This window comes from Malus sylvestris, chromosome 11 (genome assembly GCF_916048215.2).
Source record: "Malus sylvestris chromosome 11, drMalSylv7.2, whole genome shotgun sequence".
Lineage (NCBI taxonomy): Eukaryota > Viridiplantae > Streptophyta > Magnoliopsida > Rosales > Rosaceae > Malus > Malus sylvestris.
In genome coordinates, this window is record NC_062270.1 from 15,918,560 (window position 1) to 15,938,177 (window position 19,618).

Sequence of the window (19,618 nt, forward strand, 5' to 3'; positions counted from 1 at the left end):
TAAATATACGTTAATCATAAGTGGGGACAAGTAAATTTCTCGATCGGAGGAACACGAGCATTACAACTTCAAGCCTCAAAGGGTAAAATGCGGGTTACCCGAAAATAACTATGCAGCACCTTTTAGGCGGTAACTACTAATTGTACGGTAGCATTGATTGAAGAGTAAAGCGGGAAGCGTCAGTCCGTGTCTATTTTTTAGTAGCATGGCAACCAGCGGCAGCCCTCCCTGTATGCTTGTCGCCCAAACCCTTCCAAAGTTCGAGAAATGCAGAGCAATGTCTGAACTCCGGCAACTCCACGCCCACATTATCAAAACAAACCTCGTTACCCACACATTGATCATAAACAAACTCGTATCCTCCTGTTCTCTCTCTGGCGGCCTGGAGCACGCCCTTTCGGTCTTTCGTCGAATTGAAAACCCCAATCCCTTCATGTTTTTCACACTCATAAGGCACATTTCTGAGAGTGAGAATCCGTTGGAAGCTGTAGTTCTCTATGCGCATATGCTCTCTTCTTTGAAAAGTTTGGATGGTGTCGAATTTTCGATCCCTGCTGTACTGAAAGTGTGCGGCAAGTCGTGGGCTTTGGAGGAGGGGACGCAAGTTCATGGCCAAGTGTTGAAAACCCAGTTGCTGTTTGATATGTATGTGGCGAACGCATTGATCAGGATGTACTTGGAGCTGGGAGAGATTGAATTGGCAAAGAGGGTGTTTGATAAAATGCCTCAGAGAGATGTAATTTCTTGGAATTCACTGATTACAGGTTGTTTGAGGCTGCGGGAGATTGATTTGGCTCATGAGCTTTTCAATAAGATGCCCGAAAGGGACTTGGTTTCGTGCAATGCGATGATCGATGGGTATGGTAAGAGCGGGAAGTGTGAGCTTGCAGAGCAGGTTTTTAGGTCTATGAATAAAAAAGACGTGGTTACTTGGACATCAATGGTTTCAGCATATGTATTCAATCACCGTCCGAAGGAAGCATTGGGTTTATTTAGGGAAATATTGAATGTCGGGATTCGACCTGATGCCCCTGCTCTTGTTAGTGTTCTATCAGCCATCGCCGACTTGGGTTTTGTTGACGAAGGCAAATGGGTGCATGCTTACATTTCGACAAATAAGATTAAGCTGAGTTCTGGGTTTATTGCTTCGGCTCTTATAGACATGTATGCGAAATGTGGACATATAGAAAATGCCTATCATGTCTTCAAACAGGTATCTCATTATAAAAATGTCGGGGACTGGAACTGTATGATCTCCGGCCTTTCAATGCATGGGCTTGGTCATCAAGCTCTGGAGGTATTCCTTGACATGAAGACAAAAGAAATCAAGCCAGATGAGATCACTTTCTTAGGACTGTTGAATGCTTGTAGTCATGAAGGTCTAGTTGAAGAGGGCAAGTTTTGTTTTAAACTCATGCAGGAGAAGTACAAAATCATCCCTACAATTCAGCACTATGGATGCATTATTGATCTCTTAGGTAGAGGCGGGCAATTGGATGATGCTGTTGAGATTGTACAGAATATGCCCATGGAGGCTGATGTTATTGTTTGGAAAGCTATTCTCAGCGCTTGTGTGCAGAACGGTGATTTTGCAATTGGGGAAAGTGCTGCCTTGAACGCCATAGAGTTAGCTCCCGAAGACTCAAGTTGTTACATTCTCCTCTCAAATATTTACGCCAAAGTTGGGAGATGGGATGATGTGCGCAAGGTCAGATTAATGATGAAACGAAGAGGAGTGAGAAAGATTCCTGGATCTAGTTCAATCCTTGTGAACGGAAAGGTTCATGAATTTCTTGTGGGAAAGGAAATGGATGTTAAATGTAATGTCGAGGTTCTTTCAAAGATAGAAGAGGTGGTCTCTAGGTTGAAACTGGAAGGATATAAGCCTGACCTGACTCAAGTTCTTCTGGATATTGAAGAGGAAAATAAAGAGAGCTCACTTACCCTTCACAGCGAGAAGATGGCACTTGCATTTGGACTAATAAACACTAGCAACGGAGCTCCTATTCATATAGTGAAAAACTTAAGGGTTTGCTGTGATTGCCATTCGTTTATCAAACTGTTTTCTCGCGTTTACAATTGCCGAGTTGTTGTGAGAGACCAAAACCGTTTCCATTGTTTTGAGAATGGTTCCTGCTCCTGCAAAGACTTTTGGTAGTACAATTTTAGTAAGCCCATTTGCAAACTACATGACTGAAGACTCGTATGGTATAGCAACTACTTCACGGGGCAGACACATGTAGGATGCAACGTGATCAAACGGACATGTAATTTTCCTAACATGGTACATTGCCGCAGAGTCGCGGGTTCAGTTCCATTGCCATTGATCCATACATTGAGAATGCCAGGCATGGTTGAGAGGACAGCGACTACCGATTTGGACAGATGTGGCAGAGAGAGAGGAAGGGGGAGAGCTTCCTCTTATTTATACAGATTCATATCTATGAGGTTTGGGTCCCACAACTAACTAAAACTGCACTACATGATTTCTTGTATTGTAGTTTTAGTTAGCTTATGGGCAACAGTGTTTATGTATTGAAAATATTGTTCCATTGAACCTTTTCATATGTGATAAAAATAAAAGGCACCGAGCAGGCTTCAATACTATACGATTGGTGTCAAGGAAATGATTTCCGCACTCTTTTTTTTTTTTTTTTTAACCTCCCACACTTCTCTTTTATCTTCTAACTGTTGGATTAAAAAATCAAAGTTGTGTAGGAGAAAACAGAAATCATTTTCCTCAATTTTATTTGAATGTCTAGATTTTTCTTTGTTGGAATATTTGTCTGCTTTTGTTTTTGACACAATTGTCACCAGCTCTACGACTTATTCACCTGTCAGACTTAATTGTATTCACCTGTCAATATCCCAATGAAAATCAAGAAATGATGAAGGGGAAAGCATTAAAATGGCAAGTCTTTCACGTCTCACCCTGATTTCCTCTGAAAGTAAATAAAACATAATTGAATGGCATTATTGCATGTCATTTTGTGGTTTCCTCTAAAAGTCAATAATACATAATTGCGTGGCATTATTGCATGCCATTTTGCGGTTCAATTTTTCTTGTGGGTCTTCTTCGTGACAGTGACATGCGTTGTCTGTACTTACTGGCTGCATTTTAGAGGAAGAAATAGGTGGAATGAGCAATATTCCAGCAATAAGTCCTCACTCCAGAAACACAGCAATTTTCCCAATATCTTTCTTTTCATTTTTTTGATGTGGGGTTTTGATTTCTTCGAGGATTTTGGGATTTACTTGTTTGTTTCTTTTTTTCTTTCTTTAAAATTCACTTGCTGGGTGGGTTGAGCAAGAAGGTATCAGCTGCTTCAGAAAAGGCTGGAACAGAGCAAGACCAAACCGACTTCTTTTCTATTTTTCAGGTCAGTTTTCTATTTTCTTTCTTTTTTATTATTATTTTTAATTTTTGCTGGTTAGATGGGGTTCTGAGGGGAACGAGGGTGGGGGAATCCTCGAACCTGAATGAGAAGGGCCACAAGGGTATTTCCACTAGCCCTCCTCTTTTATTTTTGCTAGTTGGGTTGTCATAGTTTGCTAAAATTCTTATTTACCTGCATTTGATTGTTCCAAAAGATATGAACACTTTTGTATTTCAAATAGTTGTTAATCTTTGTGAAGTGAATTTGGGATTGGATTTTTGCATGTTTTTTGAAACGAAATTGATATACTTTCTTGTTCCTTCAGTAGAATTTTATCTGATGCAGTATATTACCAACATTTCTGCTGCTTCTATTTAGGTTTTGTAAAAGTATATAACTAATAAACTGAGCTGCATTCCATATTTTTTTGGTGTTTAAATTTTAAAAACAAATTACCAAGGTACAATCTATAATTCTTGCAACGTTTTATCATGTCGTACGACACAGCAAAAGCACATATTATGTATATATTTGTTCAATGATTGTGCTACTAACATGGTAGACCCTGTGGTACTATTTTCTCCCAGAAATGATTGGCCCAGTAGCAATAGCTTTGACTGTGGGTCTTCTTGGATGGGCTTATCAGGCACTAAAGCCTCCCCATCCCAAAATATGTGGATCGCCGGACGGTCCTCCTGTCACTTCTCCTAGAGTAAAACTCAGTGATGGGAGGCATTTGGCTTACAGGGAATTGGGAGTTCCAAAAGAAGAGGCGAAACACAAGATCATCGTCATTCATGGCTTTTTAAGTTCCAAGGATATGAGTTTGCCCATCACTCAAGTATGAACTAACACTTATTTTCAGTCCTGCACTAGTTGTTATAACTTTTACCAATCTGAGATGGATATGCTGCAACATTGAGTTGATATGATGGGTAGATAGGAGCACTCATTTATGTTCCATGGAATATTAGGAAAAGGAAATGATCTCACTGTAATTGGTTACTTTGCGAGGAATATAAGTAATTATTGAAACATGCCGATGTTATGTCATATGTTGGGGTATGCAGAGATTTGAATAAAATGAATAACTGGTGATCATCTGCACTAGACATGAATGCTAATGTTGAACTCCTCTCTGGTCTTCTCTACCTCAATTTGGATTTGGAAGATGTGATGGATTTAAATATTTGCATTTATAGTGCATCATTAGTGCACCTCTCTCTCATTCCTTCTTTGATACAAGTGGAATGCCTTCTGTTCGGTTTTGTTTGTCAGGAACTCATAGAGGAGTTAAGGATATATTTCCTGTTCTTTGACAGAGCTGGCTATGGAGAGAGTGATCCATATCCTTCACGTTCTGTGAAGAGCGAAGCTTTTGATATTCAAGAGCTAGCTGACAAGTTGCTGATTGGGTCTAAATTTTATGTAATCGGAATCTCAATGGGAGCTTACCCGGTTTGGAGTTGCTTGAAATACATACCACACAGGCATGATACCTAGTTTAACTACCAGACTACAAGTTTTGCCTATGTTTTATTTTCAACAAAATTTAATGTCAATCTCTCTTTTATGTTAGGAAAGCTTGTATCTAATATTACTGATACTGTGATACATTATTTGCAGATTGTCTGGAGCTTCCCTGGTAGTTCCCTTTGTGAACTACTGGTGGCCTCGTTTTCCTGCTGATCTATCAAGAGAGTCCCTTGGTACGCTGCAGCTATCAGACCAATGGACATTCCGAGTTGCACATTACACTCCTTGGTTATTCCATTGGTGGATGACCCAGAAATGGTTCCCTTCACTAAGTATCTTGGCTGGGAATAACGCAATTTTCTGCCCAAAAGATTTAGAGATGTTGCAGAAACTCTCAGAAACACCAAGTCTTGGTCAGGTACTCAAATTTTCTCATTGTCTGCCCACAGTACTAGATCGACCAATTTTCTTTTTCCCTCTTGCAATTACAATTTGAGGTTCAAATCTTTCAATGCTAAATTTTGCAAGTGCCTTCGCCCATGAGCGGTAGGTCTCGGGTTCGAGACTTGGGAGCAGCCTCTCCATAAATGGGGGTAAGGCTAGCCGACATTCACCTCTCCCAGACCCTGTGTAAAGCTGGAGCCTTGTGCACTGGGTACGACATAGTATTGAAACTATAATTCAGAGGAGAAGACACTTAATATCCACACTTACCTATAACCAGCATATGTGATGCAATCTCAAATCTTTTAGTGTCATTGATGTCTTGAGATTATTCCTTTGCTAGCAAAACAAGAGAGTTGAGAGACATGGGATGTTCTTAATTGCTTGGTAACCGTCAGTGTCTTTTGTTTACGTTACAAACTCAGGAAAAGATTACGCAGCAAGGAGAGCACGAATCACTGTTCCGAGACATACTGGCTGGTTATGGAAAATGGGAATTCGACCCCTTGGATCTCAGCAATCCCTTCCCTGACAACGAGGGATCAGTTCACATTTGGCAAGGCTATGAGGACAGGATCATTCCTTACAAACTAAACCGTCATATTGCAGAGAAGCTTCCCTGGATTCATTACCATGAAGTTCCTGATTTTGGGCATTTTCTGATGTTCGACAAGAACCAATGTGAAGCCGTTTTGAAGGCACTTTTGCTTGGATTATGAACTCCCTAAGTAGCAAGTCTTTCATGAATGCTGCAATGTGTATTACATATAAAGATCTTCTGTATTTTATTGCAATGTAAAACTTAATCATCAGCTTACTTCTCTGGCACAAATAATTCATAAGTTGTTCGGCATGATTGTACATATCTGCTGTATCGAAAGTCCTCTTCGGAGCGGAAATGTACCGTAATCTGATTCACGTCATTTCTTTGGCACTGTAACATTTTTGCTGCAGGCTTGTAAGTTGCTCTGTACTGTATGTATCCAGATTAAGTACCATGAAGTTGAAGATGGTGGTCATCTGTTGATTCATGAGAGTGCTCTATGTGAAGCCATTTTCGGGGAACGTTTGCTCGGAGAAGAACCTTCTATCAGATAGTCCTAGCTCAACAGCAACATTGATTATTGCTAGGATTTTGCTAAGGCCAGTCATTCAGACACGCACGCGCGATTTTCTAACAATTGATTAAAAGAAAATTAATGAAAAGGGTTTGAAAACTTTGAGTTTTAATGATAAGGACAAAATAAAGGGTAAAGTGAATAGTACCAAGATTGACTTTTTAGTGTAAAAATGTGGTTTTTCGTTAAAGTGAACAGTACCGGATGCTTTTCGTTAAAGTTCCCTTGATTAAATCTACGTAACATAATTATCTACAACCCGAATTTGCTCACGCGCTTGTGGGCGCTTAGCTCTCTTTTATATGTGAACATGCCTCTAAGAGAAGTTTCACCTGTCTTAGGAGGGCAAGGGTGCGGTTACTATTCATTCTCAATAGTACGTGCTTTGTGCAACTCCACCTATTGGGTAAGGGCAAAGGCGATTATTGTTCACAAATATTTTTTATTTTATTTTATGGGTTGATTTGTTGGCTTTATCTTTCACGGGTCATGTTCGTTTTGTAGGTGTGTCTATGTTTTTTGGTGTGTTATTTTTAAGCATGTTGACCGTATATTTAAGTTTGTTTAAATGTGAACTTTGTAAGTTTGTTTTTTGAAAATAAAAAATATTGTCTAATTCCAATAGTTTATTTCAAATACAAGGCAAAAGCAAAGTATTACAACAAGCTTAATTAATTAAAAATAAAATGTCTTCAATCTCCTCGACCAATTGTGCATGAATCTTCTTCCACATTTGTTGCTATCTCATCTCATTTTACATCATCGAGTTATGAGTAACATGCACCCAAACCTCAAACAAAGCAACTTCTTTCCCAATCGGACCAAATTGTCTTCTCACTCTTTTTTTTTTTTTTTTTTTTTTTTGTAAAAAAGAGATTTGGAAAGTAGAAAACAAATATAGAAGATTTAGTAAAAATAAATATTGAGTTGTGTATTTATACAATAATAAAAACATTCCTAGTTTTTTCCTTTTTTTATTATTATAGAAAAATATTTAAAAAAATAGAAAAATAATAATAAAAAAAGGAAAAAACTAGGAATGTTTTTATTATTCTATAAATACACATAAACAACAAGAAAATAACAGGTTTCGGGTCAACACGATAACTAATCGGATCGTTATCGAGTCACACGATAAGAACCCGTTAATAACAGGTCCTTAACAGGTTTACACGAGGATGACACGCGGGTTCCCGTTTCAACATGTTAAGAAAAATGTTATTTTGATGATTTTAATTTTTTAAACTACTAAAAAAACTTACTATAAAAGACAATAGCCATAGTGTATACACATATTGTATATTAAATATGTATTATTGTATTATTATTTTATATACATTTATTTATTTATAGTATATTATAGGCAAAGTGTGAGATTAAAAAAATATAAAAACATTAAAAATAAAAATATCAATAATTTAAAAATACCAAACACATTTAAAAAAGTATAATAATTGATATATAAGTGCAAAAATTGTGAAAAAAATAGGCAAACGCTCGTGATTGCATCCTCTACCCTTTAAGGATGGGTACATCGCCATTTAGAACCACACAAACCCTCATGAATAGCATTTGTAAGGGAGTTTAAAATAAATAAAATTCATAATCATTAATGTACAAGTCTGAAAAATGTGAAAGCATATATAAACGCTTGTGATTGCATCCTCAACCTTGAAACACAACTCTCTTCATTTTGCATATCCTTGAACATTTGGTATTTTGTAACAATGTACTAATGTTTTTTCATTAGCCTCTTATTTTGGGATATGTAATACTTGAAAAACAAATGTTTTTTTTTAATGTTTTGAAGTAATGTTTATATGATAATGTGGTATGCATATACTAATTGATATTATGTTTTATATTTTTTGGGTCAAATTATGTTTTTCATTTTCATTATTTATTGATTTAAAATATATTTATATTCACGGGTAACAAGTCAAGTCATATTCCCTAATAATATTAACGGGCCGATTTCGGGTTGGGTCATATTACCCATTTACTTTAACGAGTGTTTCACAACACAACTCATTATGATATCGAGTATGACACGAATGTTAGGTCTACGTTGCCCTTTGGCAACAGGTGGACTTGCTCTAAAGATTACCTAGTCTAGTATTTATATATTTTTGTGTTATATCTACTTATTTAACTTTTGAACCCAATCAAAGCATGCAACTATGAAATTAAATTTGTTCTCTCTCTCTCTCTCTCTCTCTCTCTCTCTCCCCGACAAAAACATAAAACTCTTTTAAGTTTTTTTCTCTCCAACCTCTTGCTCCTTGCCACGACTTTGGATCGGCGACAGGCCTCATTCCTATTTTTTTATGCTTTTTCTTCTCCCTTCCTTCACTACCCCGCAGCTCCCTTTCTCCATCTCTTCACCCTTGCTTTGTGAGCAACCTCCATGTTTTGATGGAGTTCCTCTCCCAAACCCATCTCTACACCCTATTTTCGAGATAAATCTATGAGCTGCGGTTCGATTTGTGGTTGTGGTGGGTAGGGGTGCAACTCGAGCAGATTGGGTGGTTAGGAGGGTCAACTCAACCCTAACCCAACATTCACATTTCAGGCTCGGGTTCGAGTTGAATTTCATTCAGGTTTATTTGGATTTGAATTTAATTGGGTTCAAGTTTACTTGGGTTGGGTTTGAGTTGCCCAACTTTTCTTTAGTTTAATCCTTCAACAACTTATTTTGCAATAATTTTTTAAAAATTAAGCCAAATAATATCAAAACTAGTTAACCTCAGTATTATAAATCAATCAAAACTTCAATTCAGTTCTACAAATTGATATCCGCTTAAAAGTGAAACCAAATACGCAAGTTAAAATAGAAGATACCAGAGCTTGTACAAAAAGGGGAACAAAAAGCTCAACACTTCATATCCAAATATAAACAAATGCCGAACTCAAGTCTTGTTGTCCAGATTCAATTTGCATCTCTATTAAATAAGAAAAATAGTTAGTTGTATATCATATCTTCACAACTATCATCATAATCCTTTAAAATAAAGTACATGAGGACCTACAAATTACCAAATAGAATCAAGTTTAGTGCTACATGAAACTCCAATGCTCAAAAGCTTCACACTATCAACTCTACCAATAAATGAAATTGTACCAAATATTATAAAAGGTTGTTGGTTGTTGGACTTGGGTGTAATATGTGCACTAGTTCATTTGGGTTTAATCGGGTTAAAGTGGGTAGATAAATTCGGTTGGGCTTGGGCGGGCAACAAATCAACCCCACCCAACCCAATAAATGAACGGGTTGAAGTTACGTTGGGTTCGGGCAAGTTTTAACTAAGAAAAAACCCATTTGTTTGGGTTTAAATTCGCGTTGGACGTGAGCGAGTTCGGGTTGGCCCAACTCAAATTGCACCCTTAATGATGGGTCGAAATGAATGAGGATCCTGAGGATCCTCAAATCGTGCCAGTTCATCATACATCGTGTTGCTAGAAATTATTTTAAATACTTTCATTTAAAATTAAATATAAATAGTACCTGACAAAAATTGGTCGCACGATATTGTTGACCTTAAAAACTACCAAGTCTACGTGGCGCGCAGGCCGAATAATTAATAAGCTAACTACGTCCTTCGGTTATGTGCAGGGCGTGCCAACTCGACGGCCAAGCTCGGCCGGGGAGTAAAATTTGTTGATGTTGCATTGAGCGCACTGTTGACTTCTTGATCTTGCGACTGCAGCCGAGGAAGGAACACGTATCAGCCTTCGGGTTCTAGAGCCTGAAGATAAGGCTACTAGGATTGCGAAGTTCACGGATCATCGGCACAGGGTTCAGTCACGATGATTATATTCGTGAGAGTATAAGTACGCCGAACTGGCTCTAGACTATACGGACACAAGTACTCAAAAGAGATATATGTCTTGATGGTGAATGTGGTTCAGCCGTCAGAATGCCAAACTCTAAATCTTACTTGTGAATATCCAATCATAAAACAACTCGGGGTTCAATGCACCGATCCCAGTAATCTGTAACATTTCACTTCGCTGAGAAGGCTAATGAGATGACATCTGCCAATAAGGATTCGAAAATCCTTCTCGACCGAGACTTGTATAGGTAACCAGTCAGCCTCGACCCAATGTTGTTTATCCAAACTGAAGGTGCTCCGCGGTCGGCTAATTCTACGGCAACAAAGTTGTTTATCCAAACTGAAGGTATTCGCTGGTTGCCTTCACAGTGCTATTTATCCAAACTGAAGATGTGTTGGCGAAAGAGAAAATAAAAATCTCAAGGTTGTTGAGAGGTTTCGCGTAGAACGAGAGTTTGCGTAGGGCAGTTTATGTGTTGAGTTGGATGGCTTTGAAATGTTGCACGGTGTCTTGTATTTATAGGGACGAGTACGCGTTGGTTGATAAGCTGATAAAGACTCCCAAGCTATTAAAACTCTTCCAATGACTTGAGCCTCGGATAAGCCTTACTATTCCCAAGACTCTGAACTTAGTAAAAAATGCAACCAAATTCGATCCTTGTGTTTAGTCTTATCACATCGAATCCCAAGATAATCTGCATGCTTGGATTTGAACAAATAACATTCATCTAAACAGCCACCAATTATATATATATATATATATATATATATATATATATATAATCATAATTATATAGCTGGTAGCCTTTCACAATGTATGCAGGCCAAGTTCATCATCAATTCAATTCATCTGACAACATCCATAAATAACCTAGCCTACTTAGGTCTCCTATATCACCATTATCCAAGCCTTGCAAATCCCATGCTATGCTACGTGATAAGAATCCAAGCCGAGTTGCTCTAATCCACACGGTACACTGCTAACAAATCCAAATTAAATCAGACTGTTCTGCCTGTCTCTATGTTGGGGCTATGATTTTTATCCCATTTATTTTGTACAAGAAAATCAAGATAATTTATTGAAAGATAATTATTATGATTAAAAATCATAATATTATCTCTTAACAATAGCAAATTATCTTAACTTCCTTATACGACGGTTAAGAATCATGCTCACTCAACGGCCTCGATTACTTAGGCCGATGGTGTAAAATCGGGTCCAAACAGATATATAATGAACGGACACGATTTAAAGATCCTCAGAATCCTCACAAAAAAGATCTGGAGAGGATCATCCTGGGGTCGAAACCACCTTCTTCCACTTGGTTTCCATGGTGGACACGCGCTCATCAGTCGTTCCAGCGCTCCTTGGCCATAACTGTCACAAATTCATATCAAGTCAACGATGTTACAGCCCCACAACGAACCAACGACGAACCCACAATAGCCTATGGCTAAATCTATAGCTTGGTAGCCTTACATGGTCAAATTGGTGAGGATTCTCCTTACTTGGGTCATGATTGTTGTGGATCTATATGGTATTGTTGCAAATGTCAAGACTTACGTGTCTTTTTCATTGTGGAGATGAGTCGACATTGGTTTTCTTTTCGACTTAGTTGTAATTGGTACCATCTAGTAGTTTGTGTGACCTAGTTTTTTAATGATTTGGCATTGTGTGTTCCTTAGTTTCGAGTATGTCACCACTGATCTATTGTGGCAGATCCGCACAACTAGTTCTTGTGTATGTGTTCTTGTGTTTTGTTGTGGTGGCCATGTAGGGGAGATATTATTGTTGTGTTGTTCTTTATTCTCTTAAGATTACAAATTTAATCATCGAAAAAGATGCACCCAATTGGTACTCTCTTATAATTGTGTTGTAACTGTACTCTCTATCCATGGAATATCGCTATCACTTCATTTAAAAAATAAAAAAAAACTTTTGAACCAAATCAATATTACCTCATCCTCCCTTTAAACCCAGTCCAGATATCTATTATATATAAAGCCAATGGTGAGATGAACAGTGGCTTTGGGTCACGCATGGGACAAAAAATTTGGTATCACCCCCTTTGACAAAAATAATAGGACCAAACTGCCCCTCAGCCAAAAAAAATTCAAAACCTACCCAAAATAATATATCAAATCATGCAAGGGTAAGTTGGTAATTTGGTCATCATAAAATATAATATAAATATAAATGGGGAGAGAGAAAAGAAAAAAAATGAAAGGGAAGAGAGAAAAAAATAAACAAATGATAAAGTTGATGGTGCCTAAGTGATGGGGAAGAAAAATATAATAAAAAATAAGAAAAATAAGAAAAATCATGAATGTTGTGTTCAAAACATCTTAAGAGACGTGTAACGTCAGTGATAAAAAAGACAAAATAAAAAAATATTGAAGCAAATCACACATATAAATACATTTAAAATGTCTAAGTTTCGTGTAGCGCGTTGTAATTCAAAAAAATACCTTTTGCACGCGGTTGTTTATTAAATATTATTTCTCAATTTTTAAACACTTAAGAAGTACGTAGTGCCAGTTATAAAAAAAGTCTCACACATGCATAATAATGTGATTCAATTAGTTGTCAAATGATCATTTTTTTTGACAAACGATGTTATCTACACTAAGGGGAGGGAGTGAGCTTAATCTCACAATGGGCTAACAATCAGTTGTTTATTAAATATTATTTTTTCTAATCTTAATGTAAATTCAATAAAATGTAGATAGAAATTGAAAAACCGCTTTTATTAATATGGATTCAGCTGCTTTGATTAGTTAAAAGACCGCTTTTATTAAATGTATTTATTATTCATTTCCATCTACATTAATAAATACATTTAAAACATGTAAATCACGCGTAACACGTCGTGATTAAAAAAATGTCTTCTGCACACGCGTGTGCGCGTGCATGAAGGCTAGTATGTATTTATTTTCATTAAACTTTAAGAACACGTTTTCATTAAAAAAAAAAAGAACATGTATTTGTTGACATCACGCGTGTGCATTGAGGCTGGTATGTATTTATTTTCATTAAACTTTAAGAACACGTTTCCATTCAAAAAAAAAGAACACGTATTTGTTGACAACATCGGTTCGAACACTTATTGGGCGTGTAATATTGTTGGACCGGTAGACTCGGGCATTGACTGAGCCCGGCCCGTATCGTCTCGACTCCTTTCCTTCTTCTTATATTGATCACTCATTGGAATGCATTCATAATCCAAGTATAATTTATCATTATTCTTTTCTAAATTAATAGAACATAAATTTGAGGTGCAACTTTCGTATGTTACATTGTTTTGGTATATTTTTTTTCAGTTTTCTTATGTGACGTAGTGTATTTCTCATGCAATTTTATATATATTATCGAATGTTGCAAGAAAAATTCAAGATATAATATTTACTTTGTAGCTTAATAATGCTAGTCACGAAATTTATTAATGAAATTTGAATAATTAGTATTGTTTGACCTTTTATAATTTGGCACCCGTGTTTATTTTGTTGGAAATAGTTTTGAGTTCAGAACGATAGTGTTTGTTTATTTTTTTTTAAATAACAATATTTATTAAAATAACTTTAAAAATACCTTAAAGATGTGTACAAGACACAAATCCGGCAACTCTAAATGACTAAACTAAAGAGGACAAGATCCGCACAAACCTCTAAAAAACACGTAGCTCTAAGATCTAGAATAATATATATGGGAATATTAGAGTTGGTTTGGAATTGTTTTTAAAATGACTGAAAATGCTTTTGATGAAAATATTTTTTGAACCAATTCTTAATATAAATGCAAGTGAACCCTGAAAAAAAACTTGAAGTACTTCTAGCAAGAAGCACATAACTAGTGCTTCTTGCAGGAATCACTTCAAGTGCTTTTGGAACCCAAAAACATTTTATCTAAAAACGTTTTTAATTATTTTAAAAGTACTTCCAACTGTGTTCCTAGAAATTTATTGTGTTGTGTTTAGAAATTGGAAGCATGTTAAAAGTGAGGCACCAATGTTACCCACAAGCAAGAACCAATAAACGGAGGAATATGCTCGTGCGTGGGGGTATAAACCCTAGAATCAGGATCTCATTGGAGGATCAATTACAACAAACAGTGACGTTCACGTTCCTGTATTAAAATTCCGTGAACTATTTATAGGCGAAGAATTTGAGCCTTATTTACACGCGAGATATTTGTCAACCGAAGAAACGGACAAAAGACCTCGTGCACAGAAGTAAATGCTCTTACGCTACAGGTCCATTGCAAAAGTAAGTTGTCTATCTTTCTATTTTCTCTTAAAAAGTACTTTCGCACCTCGCACGCTAACGTTCTGCGGATAAAAGTAAAATAAAATAAAGTTGTTTGTTTTATTTATTGGTATGAAATATAAGGGTGGTTTGTGTTCGGAAGACTACTCAACACTCTTACGCAGTGCATACATATAGGGGAGGTGGAACTCGTTCTCTCTTTTTTCGTTGTGTTTTAGCAGAGTTTAGAATTTGTGATCTCGTTTTGTAATTATTTGGAGGTCGATACTTTGATGATGAGGATTTTCTTTTAACTCACTGTGTCTCGGATAGAAATTCTTTGTATTATTTCAGTCCATGATTTGGAAGATAATAATCCAAATTAGTTCTTAATCGAAAGTTTTTGTTGTTCTTTGCGTGCAAGCTACCAGCTAACATGTGCCACGTGGCTGTTACATCAGCCGGTTAGAATTGGATTGCCAATCTCACTAACCGGCGATGTGAGTTGGCATATGGCAGCACAGAAGCACCTAACTGCATCAGACGCTGCTGCTTCGATCTCACCTGCATCAGAGGGTGCTGCTTCAATCTCACAAATGATTGGTAAATCAAAATACTCTCAACGCAATTATTTGTGCTCTGCATACTAATTATTTGTATATCCTTGATTTATGTTTTTACAATAATCATGTAGTGTAGGAATTAAAGGAAGCCAATTTACAAATGCTAAGTTAAACGTAGAAGAAATATAAATACGATGACGACCAAGAGCCAACCTTTTCACAAATAAAGTGATAGTCAAGCTCAATGTGATGAGTGTGAGCAAGATTAATTAGATCATCAACAAGATAAGTAGTAATGAGATTGTCGCAATGAAGCAGAACATGTAAGGGTAGCTGAACACCCAGTTCATGGAGGAGTAAACAAAGCTAAGCAGTCTACGCACAAGCATAAGCAAGAAAACGATATTCAAATTCAGCACTAGAGCAAGAGCCGATTGGTTGCTTCTTGGAATGGGTTAAAAAATAACACTAGTGATGCAACTCATAACATGTCGTTCTAGTTAAGTCAAGAGAGGATGATTGGGGTTAGAGACTCGAGGAGATGTTTACAATGTATAGGGTTAGACATAATCCATATGCGGTTCCTAAATTAAATACAATAAAAACTACTTGCACAATAAATCTTAATAAAGAATGAGAATACAAAGACGATGATTATACTCTAACACATAGTCCAACCGCCATTTCCTCACAACGAAGGGATAGTTGGTATCGGCCAATGTGTCGCCCAAATCGCAGCTGTTGTCGCCGGAGTTGGAGCGGTTTTCGTCGGTCGTGACAATGGAGTACAGTTGGAGAGGTAGAAAAATGGAAAATTATGGAGGGAGGGCGATGAGGGGTAAAATGGGAAATTCAATGAGAAAGATATACGTAGAAACAAGTGTAGATAGCAAATTGGTAGGGTACATATACAAATACAATTATAGTAGGATACAGATTCCCATATCAGCGGAACATTCAAAAGTATATCCAGGTATGGTAAAAACCCACCAATCTCTTAACCTTTTGAAATCCCAGAAACCCAACAGAGAAAATCATGCCAGGTGGGTTTTCAAATTCCTTTTTTTTTTTTTTTTCGGTTGAATTTTTGGTTCCAAGAAATGAAATTTGAAATTAATTAGATCCAATCTGCCATTTTTGGTTATGTTTTATCAGGAAAGAATTCAAAAACAAGTGCTGTGGCTGAAGAAGCAGAAGAAGTTGCTGCAGCTTCACCAAGAATAAAGCTTGCAGATGGAAGGCATCTGGCCTACAGAGAAAGTGGGGTCCCCAAGAACAAGGCAAACTACAAGATCATCATGGTTCATGGCTTTGGAAGCTCCAAGGAAATGAGTTTCCTGGCTCCCCAAGTAACCACTCTCTTTCAATCTCTCTTTTCTTAACCATGCTTGTAACTCAGTTGGCTAAGAGTATTCCGCCTTCACCGGGCTTCTCGGTTTGATAGTATTGCTTGTATTGAAAAATTATGAATCTTGATTAAGTGAGAAAGTTAAAAATTGAATTTTTGAGTTTGGTAAAAATTTGTTATGAAAATTTACATATTCATAAGTCAACGAATTGAAACGTTGATCATACATATGTGTCTATATACACTTGGTTTACAAGAAAAGTTCTTGATTTCGATTATGTAGTTCCGATGCATCTGTTTAAAGTAAAACTGTGAAGGTGGGTTGAGTTTTCACAGTGGTTCAGTTTCCAGGAATTGATTGATGAGTTGGGGATATATTTCCTGCTCTACGACCGGGCAGGTTATGGAGAAAGTGATCCAAATCCTAAGCGTTCGGTCAAGAGTGAAGCCCTTGACATCGAACAACTAGCCGATCGGTTAGAGCTAGGCTCGAAGTTTTATGTCATTGGAGTCTCAATGGGATCATATTCCACCTGGAGTTGCATCAAACATATACCACACAGGTAAATACGCTCGGTTTTGGATTCTAGGTTCGTGACTTTCTGCTTCATTCAATTCGAATAGTTTCTTTTCACATTTCTTATATCACATTCGCTTGTGTAGGCTCGCAGGTGTGGCCTTGGTAGTTCCAGTTGTCAATTACCAATGGCCTTCTCTTCCCAAGAAACTGATAAAGGATGATTATCGGAGAAAACTCATCCATTGGGGCCTCTTGTTTGCAGAATTTGCCCCGGGACTACTGCGGTGGTGGGTAACTCAGAAGTGGCTCCCCTCAACGTCTGTCATGGAAAGAAACCCAGTATTCTTCAGCAGCAAAGACATGGATGTCCTCAAAATAATACCAGGCTTCCCAATGCTGACTCAGGTAAAACCAAGTCAGAACGTCCGCTCCATAGTGTTATGTAGTCAAGGCTGCTTCCCCATGAACCGAATTTTCATATTAATCGTTTCTGTCTCGCGATTACTGTAACAACGTTTATGTATGCGCACCTACAGGAGAATCTACGGCAACGGGTGGTTTTCAATACTCTGCATCGTGACTTCAAATTGGCATTCACTCCTTGGGATTTCGATCCAATGGATCTCAGCAACCCATTCCCACAAAACCAGCGGTCTGTTCACATTTGGCAAGGTTACGAAGATAAGGTTGTGCCGTTTCAACTTCAGAGATTCGTTTCAAGTAAGCTGCCGTGGATTCAGTATCACGAAGTTCCCGATGGCGGACATTTGATTGTGCATTATGCCGGTTTAAGTGAGGCGATTCTGAGGGCGCTTTTGCTCGGAGAAGAACATCCTCATTACAAACCTAGTATACCCAAACTTGTTTCATAAGTGTGTCAAATATTATTCTTAAAATGTCCAAAAGTGTTGATTGTGTAAATGGTTAATTCTTTTAAAGCAAGCAATGTACATTAGATTTGTTGTTATTCGAAGAAGACAGGTTCTTTCTTTTAGAAAATGAATGATTAGATAGAATATCCTCTGAAAATATTCTCAAAACTTCATAGGATATCCTAACTTTTCTATGCCTTCTGACTTTAATTTTGTTTCCGTTTCGAAATGAACAACTTAAAGTTTTTTCATATGACAATATATTTTTTAACAACCCACTTCAAAAATTATGTACTAAATTACAAAAATATCCTTGTGTGGAGATTTTACCCAAGCCACTTTCCTTTCTTTCCTTGCCCGTGACCTTTCTCCCCTTCCCGAGAACCCATTCTCCCTCATAATCCTTGTAAACCCCATTGTTTATTTCCCTCCCGTGACACCCTATTCCTCGTGTTCACTCTCTCCCATATCTCGAGCTCCTTCTCTCCCTCAAGATCCCTGCAACTCTCAGCTCTCTCTCTCTCTCTCCTCAACAATAATCTGCAACCTTTCTCTCTCTAAGCTCCGAAAAGGAACCCCCACCATTTCTCTTGATGCTGACCAAATCAACCCTAAAAACTCTGAACCTCGAACCCTTGGGACAAGGGGAATCCACCTATGGCGTTGTAAATATCATCAATGCACCATCGGGTGCTCTGCCATTAACGGAAAGAGCTTGAGCTCCCTCAAACTCTATCTCCGGTATGAATTATTTCCCCTCTTGGTTGTGTTAGTTTTAATCTATCTGTGATAAGGATTATGTCGGAAATCTCTGGGTTAATCTCTCTGTTTAGAATCTGTGCATACATGTCATTCCGGCAACGAATTCTGGTGAATGTCGTTGAGTTCGAAGCTAGGTGGTGACTGTCTTCTTGGGGTTTAGCTCGATTTAGACTTTTAAAGTATTGCTGGGCTAACCTATACTTAAATTCGTGGGTTTAACTCTCTGCATGCACTCATTCTCTTGGTCTCAGTTTTCGACGGTGAACCCGCTCTTTTTCTGGCGAGTTTGAAGGTGTTGGCACTCGAAATCGTTCAAACACTATTCCAGGTAACTAGATACCTATTTGCTTGTGAGTTTGGGCTTGAGGCCGGCCTATGTAAGTGTGTGTGTGTGTGTGTGTGTGTGTGTTGTATGCATGTATGTAGAGTGCGTGTTTGTGTGTGTGTGTGTGTGTGTGTGTGTGTAGGCTGTGTATGTATGTGGGCAGTGTGTGTGTGTGCAGGCCCCGTGTGTGTGCGCAAGCCGTGTGTGTGTGTACAATGCATGTGTATATACTGTGCACGTGTGTATGTATGTGTGTTGTTTGTGGTACATGCATGTGTGTGAGTGTGGGTTTGGGTTTAAGCCCAAACCACCCTTTTCCACCCTAAACCCTTTTAACCCAAAAACCTTAGGATCCTAAAACTCATTAGACCTTAACCCATTCAAGCCCAAATCCTTTAGAAAACCCTTTTATTTATTTATTATATTTTTGTGCTTAGGTGAAGTTGCTAATGGGAATTTCCTTAATCCTTTTCTACACAACTCTGCTGCGACGGAGTATCTGTGAGTGAACCTCTTCTAAAATTACATGATTTTATAGTTCAATTGCGTAAATGAATATCATGCCTTACGAGTTTATGAACTGATTTTATGTTGAGCATGTTTATTGAAATGTTGATTTTCGTCTCGTGTTTTTGGTGAGGAATTAATTGTTGGCCTATTTTGAGCTATATTTTAATATATCGTATTTTCTATAAAAACCATGAACTGGTAGACTATGTGATGGATGACGAGAACATG

The 19,618-nt window shown here is 37.6% G+C and overlaps 3 protein-coding genes across 6 annotated transcripts; all 3 read left to right on the forward strand.

Moving 5' to 3' along the window:
- Positions 1–205: 205 nt before the first annotated feature.
- LOC126590268 (pentatricopeptide repeat-containing protein At5g48910-like) lies at positions 206–2,358 on the forward strand. The gene is made up of 2 exons (XM_050255764.1): positions 206–2,029; positions 2,299–2,358. Exons 1-2 carry the CDS (start codon positions 206–208, stop codon positions 2,356–2,358), a joined length of 1,884 nt encoding a protein of 627 aa, XP_050111721.1.
- A 798-nt stretch (positions 2,359–3,156) lies between these two features.
- Positions 3,157–6,160, forward strand: LOC126589831 (uncharacterized). Its single transcript, XM_050255259.1, has 5 exons — positions 3,157–3,380; positions 3,965–4,218; positions 4,656–4,867; positions 5,004–5,271; positions 5,723–6,160. Exons 2-5 carry the CDS (start codon positions 3,967–3,969, stop codon positions 6,014–6,016), a joined length of 1,026 nt encoding a protein of 341 aa, XP_050111216.1. The 5' UTR covers positions 3,157–3,380; positions 3,965–3,966; the 3' UTR covers positions 6,017–6,160.
- Positions 6,161–14,437: 8,277 nt separating this feature from the next.
- On the forward strand, positions 14,438–17,920 carry LOC126589828 (uncharacterized). Of its 4 annotated transcripts, none has more exons than XM_050255254.1 (6): positions 14,438–14,511; positions 14,922–15,093; positions 16,209–16,402; positions 16,738–16,964; positions 17,065–17,326; positions 17,458–17,920. In XM_050255254.1, the coding sequence occupies exons 1-6, from the start codon at positions 14,482–14,484 to the stop codon at positions 17,791–17,793; spliced, it is 1,221 nt and encodes a 406-aa protein (XP_050111211.1). In that variant the 5' UTR covers positions 14,438–14,481; the 3' UTR covers positions 17,794–17,920. The 4 variants fall into 4 exon arrangements, with proteins under 4 accessions (XP_050111211.1, XP_050111212.1, XP_050111213.1 ...); XM_050255255.1 differs by having other exon boundaries at positions 16,753–16,964; XM_050255256.1 differs by lacking the exons at positions 14,438–14,511; positions 14,922–15,093 and adding an exon at positions 15,950–16,096.
- Positions 17,921–19,618: the final 1,698 nt, after the last annotated feature.

Coding starts and splice junctions, on each gene's coding strand:
- LOC126590268 (XM_050255764.1), top strand. CDS start 206: ATGGCAACCAGCGGCAGCCCTCCCTGTATGCTTGTCGCCCAAACCCTT. Junction 2,030..2,298: donor ATATAGTGAAAAACTTAAGG/GTTTGCTGTGAT, acceptor ACATTGCCGCAG/AGTCGCGGGTTCAGTTCCAT.
- LOC126589831 (XM_050255259.1), top strand. CDS start 3,967: ATGATTGGCCCAGTAGCAATAGCTTTGACTGTGGGTCTTCTTGGATGG. Junction 4,868..5,003: donor TTGAAATACATACCACACAG/GCATGATACCTA, acceptor CATTATTTGCAG/ATTGTCTGGAGCTTCCCTGG. Junction 5,272..5,722: donor AAACACCAAGTCTTGGTCAG/GTACTCAAATTT, acceptor TTACAAACTCAG/GAAAAGATTACGCAGCAAGG.
- LOC126589828 (XM_050255254.1), top strand. CDS start 14,482: ATGCTCTTACGCTACAGGTCCATTGCAAAA. Junction 16,403..16,737: donor TGAGTTTCCTGGCTCCCCAA/GTAACCACTCTC, acceptor GAGTTTTCACAG/TGGTTCAGTTTCCAGGAATT. Junction 16,965..17,064: donor ATCAAACATATACCACACAG/GTAAATACGCTC, acceptor TCGCTTGTGTAG/GCTCGCAGGTGTGGCCTTGG.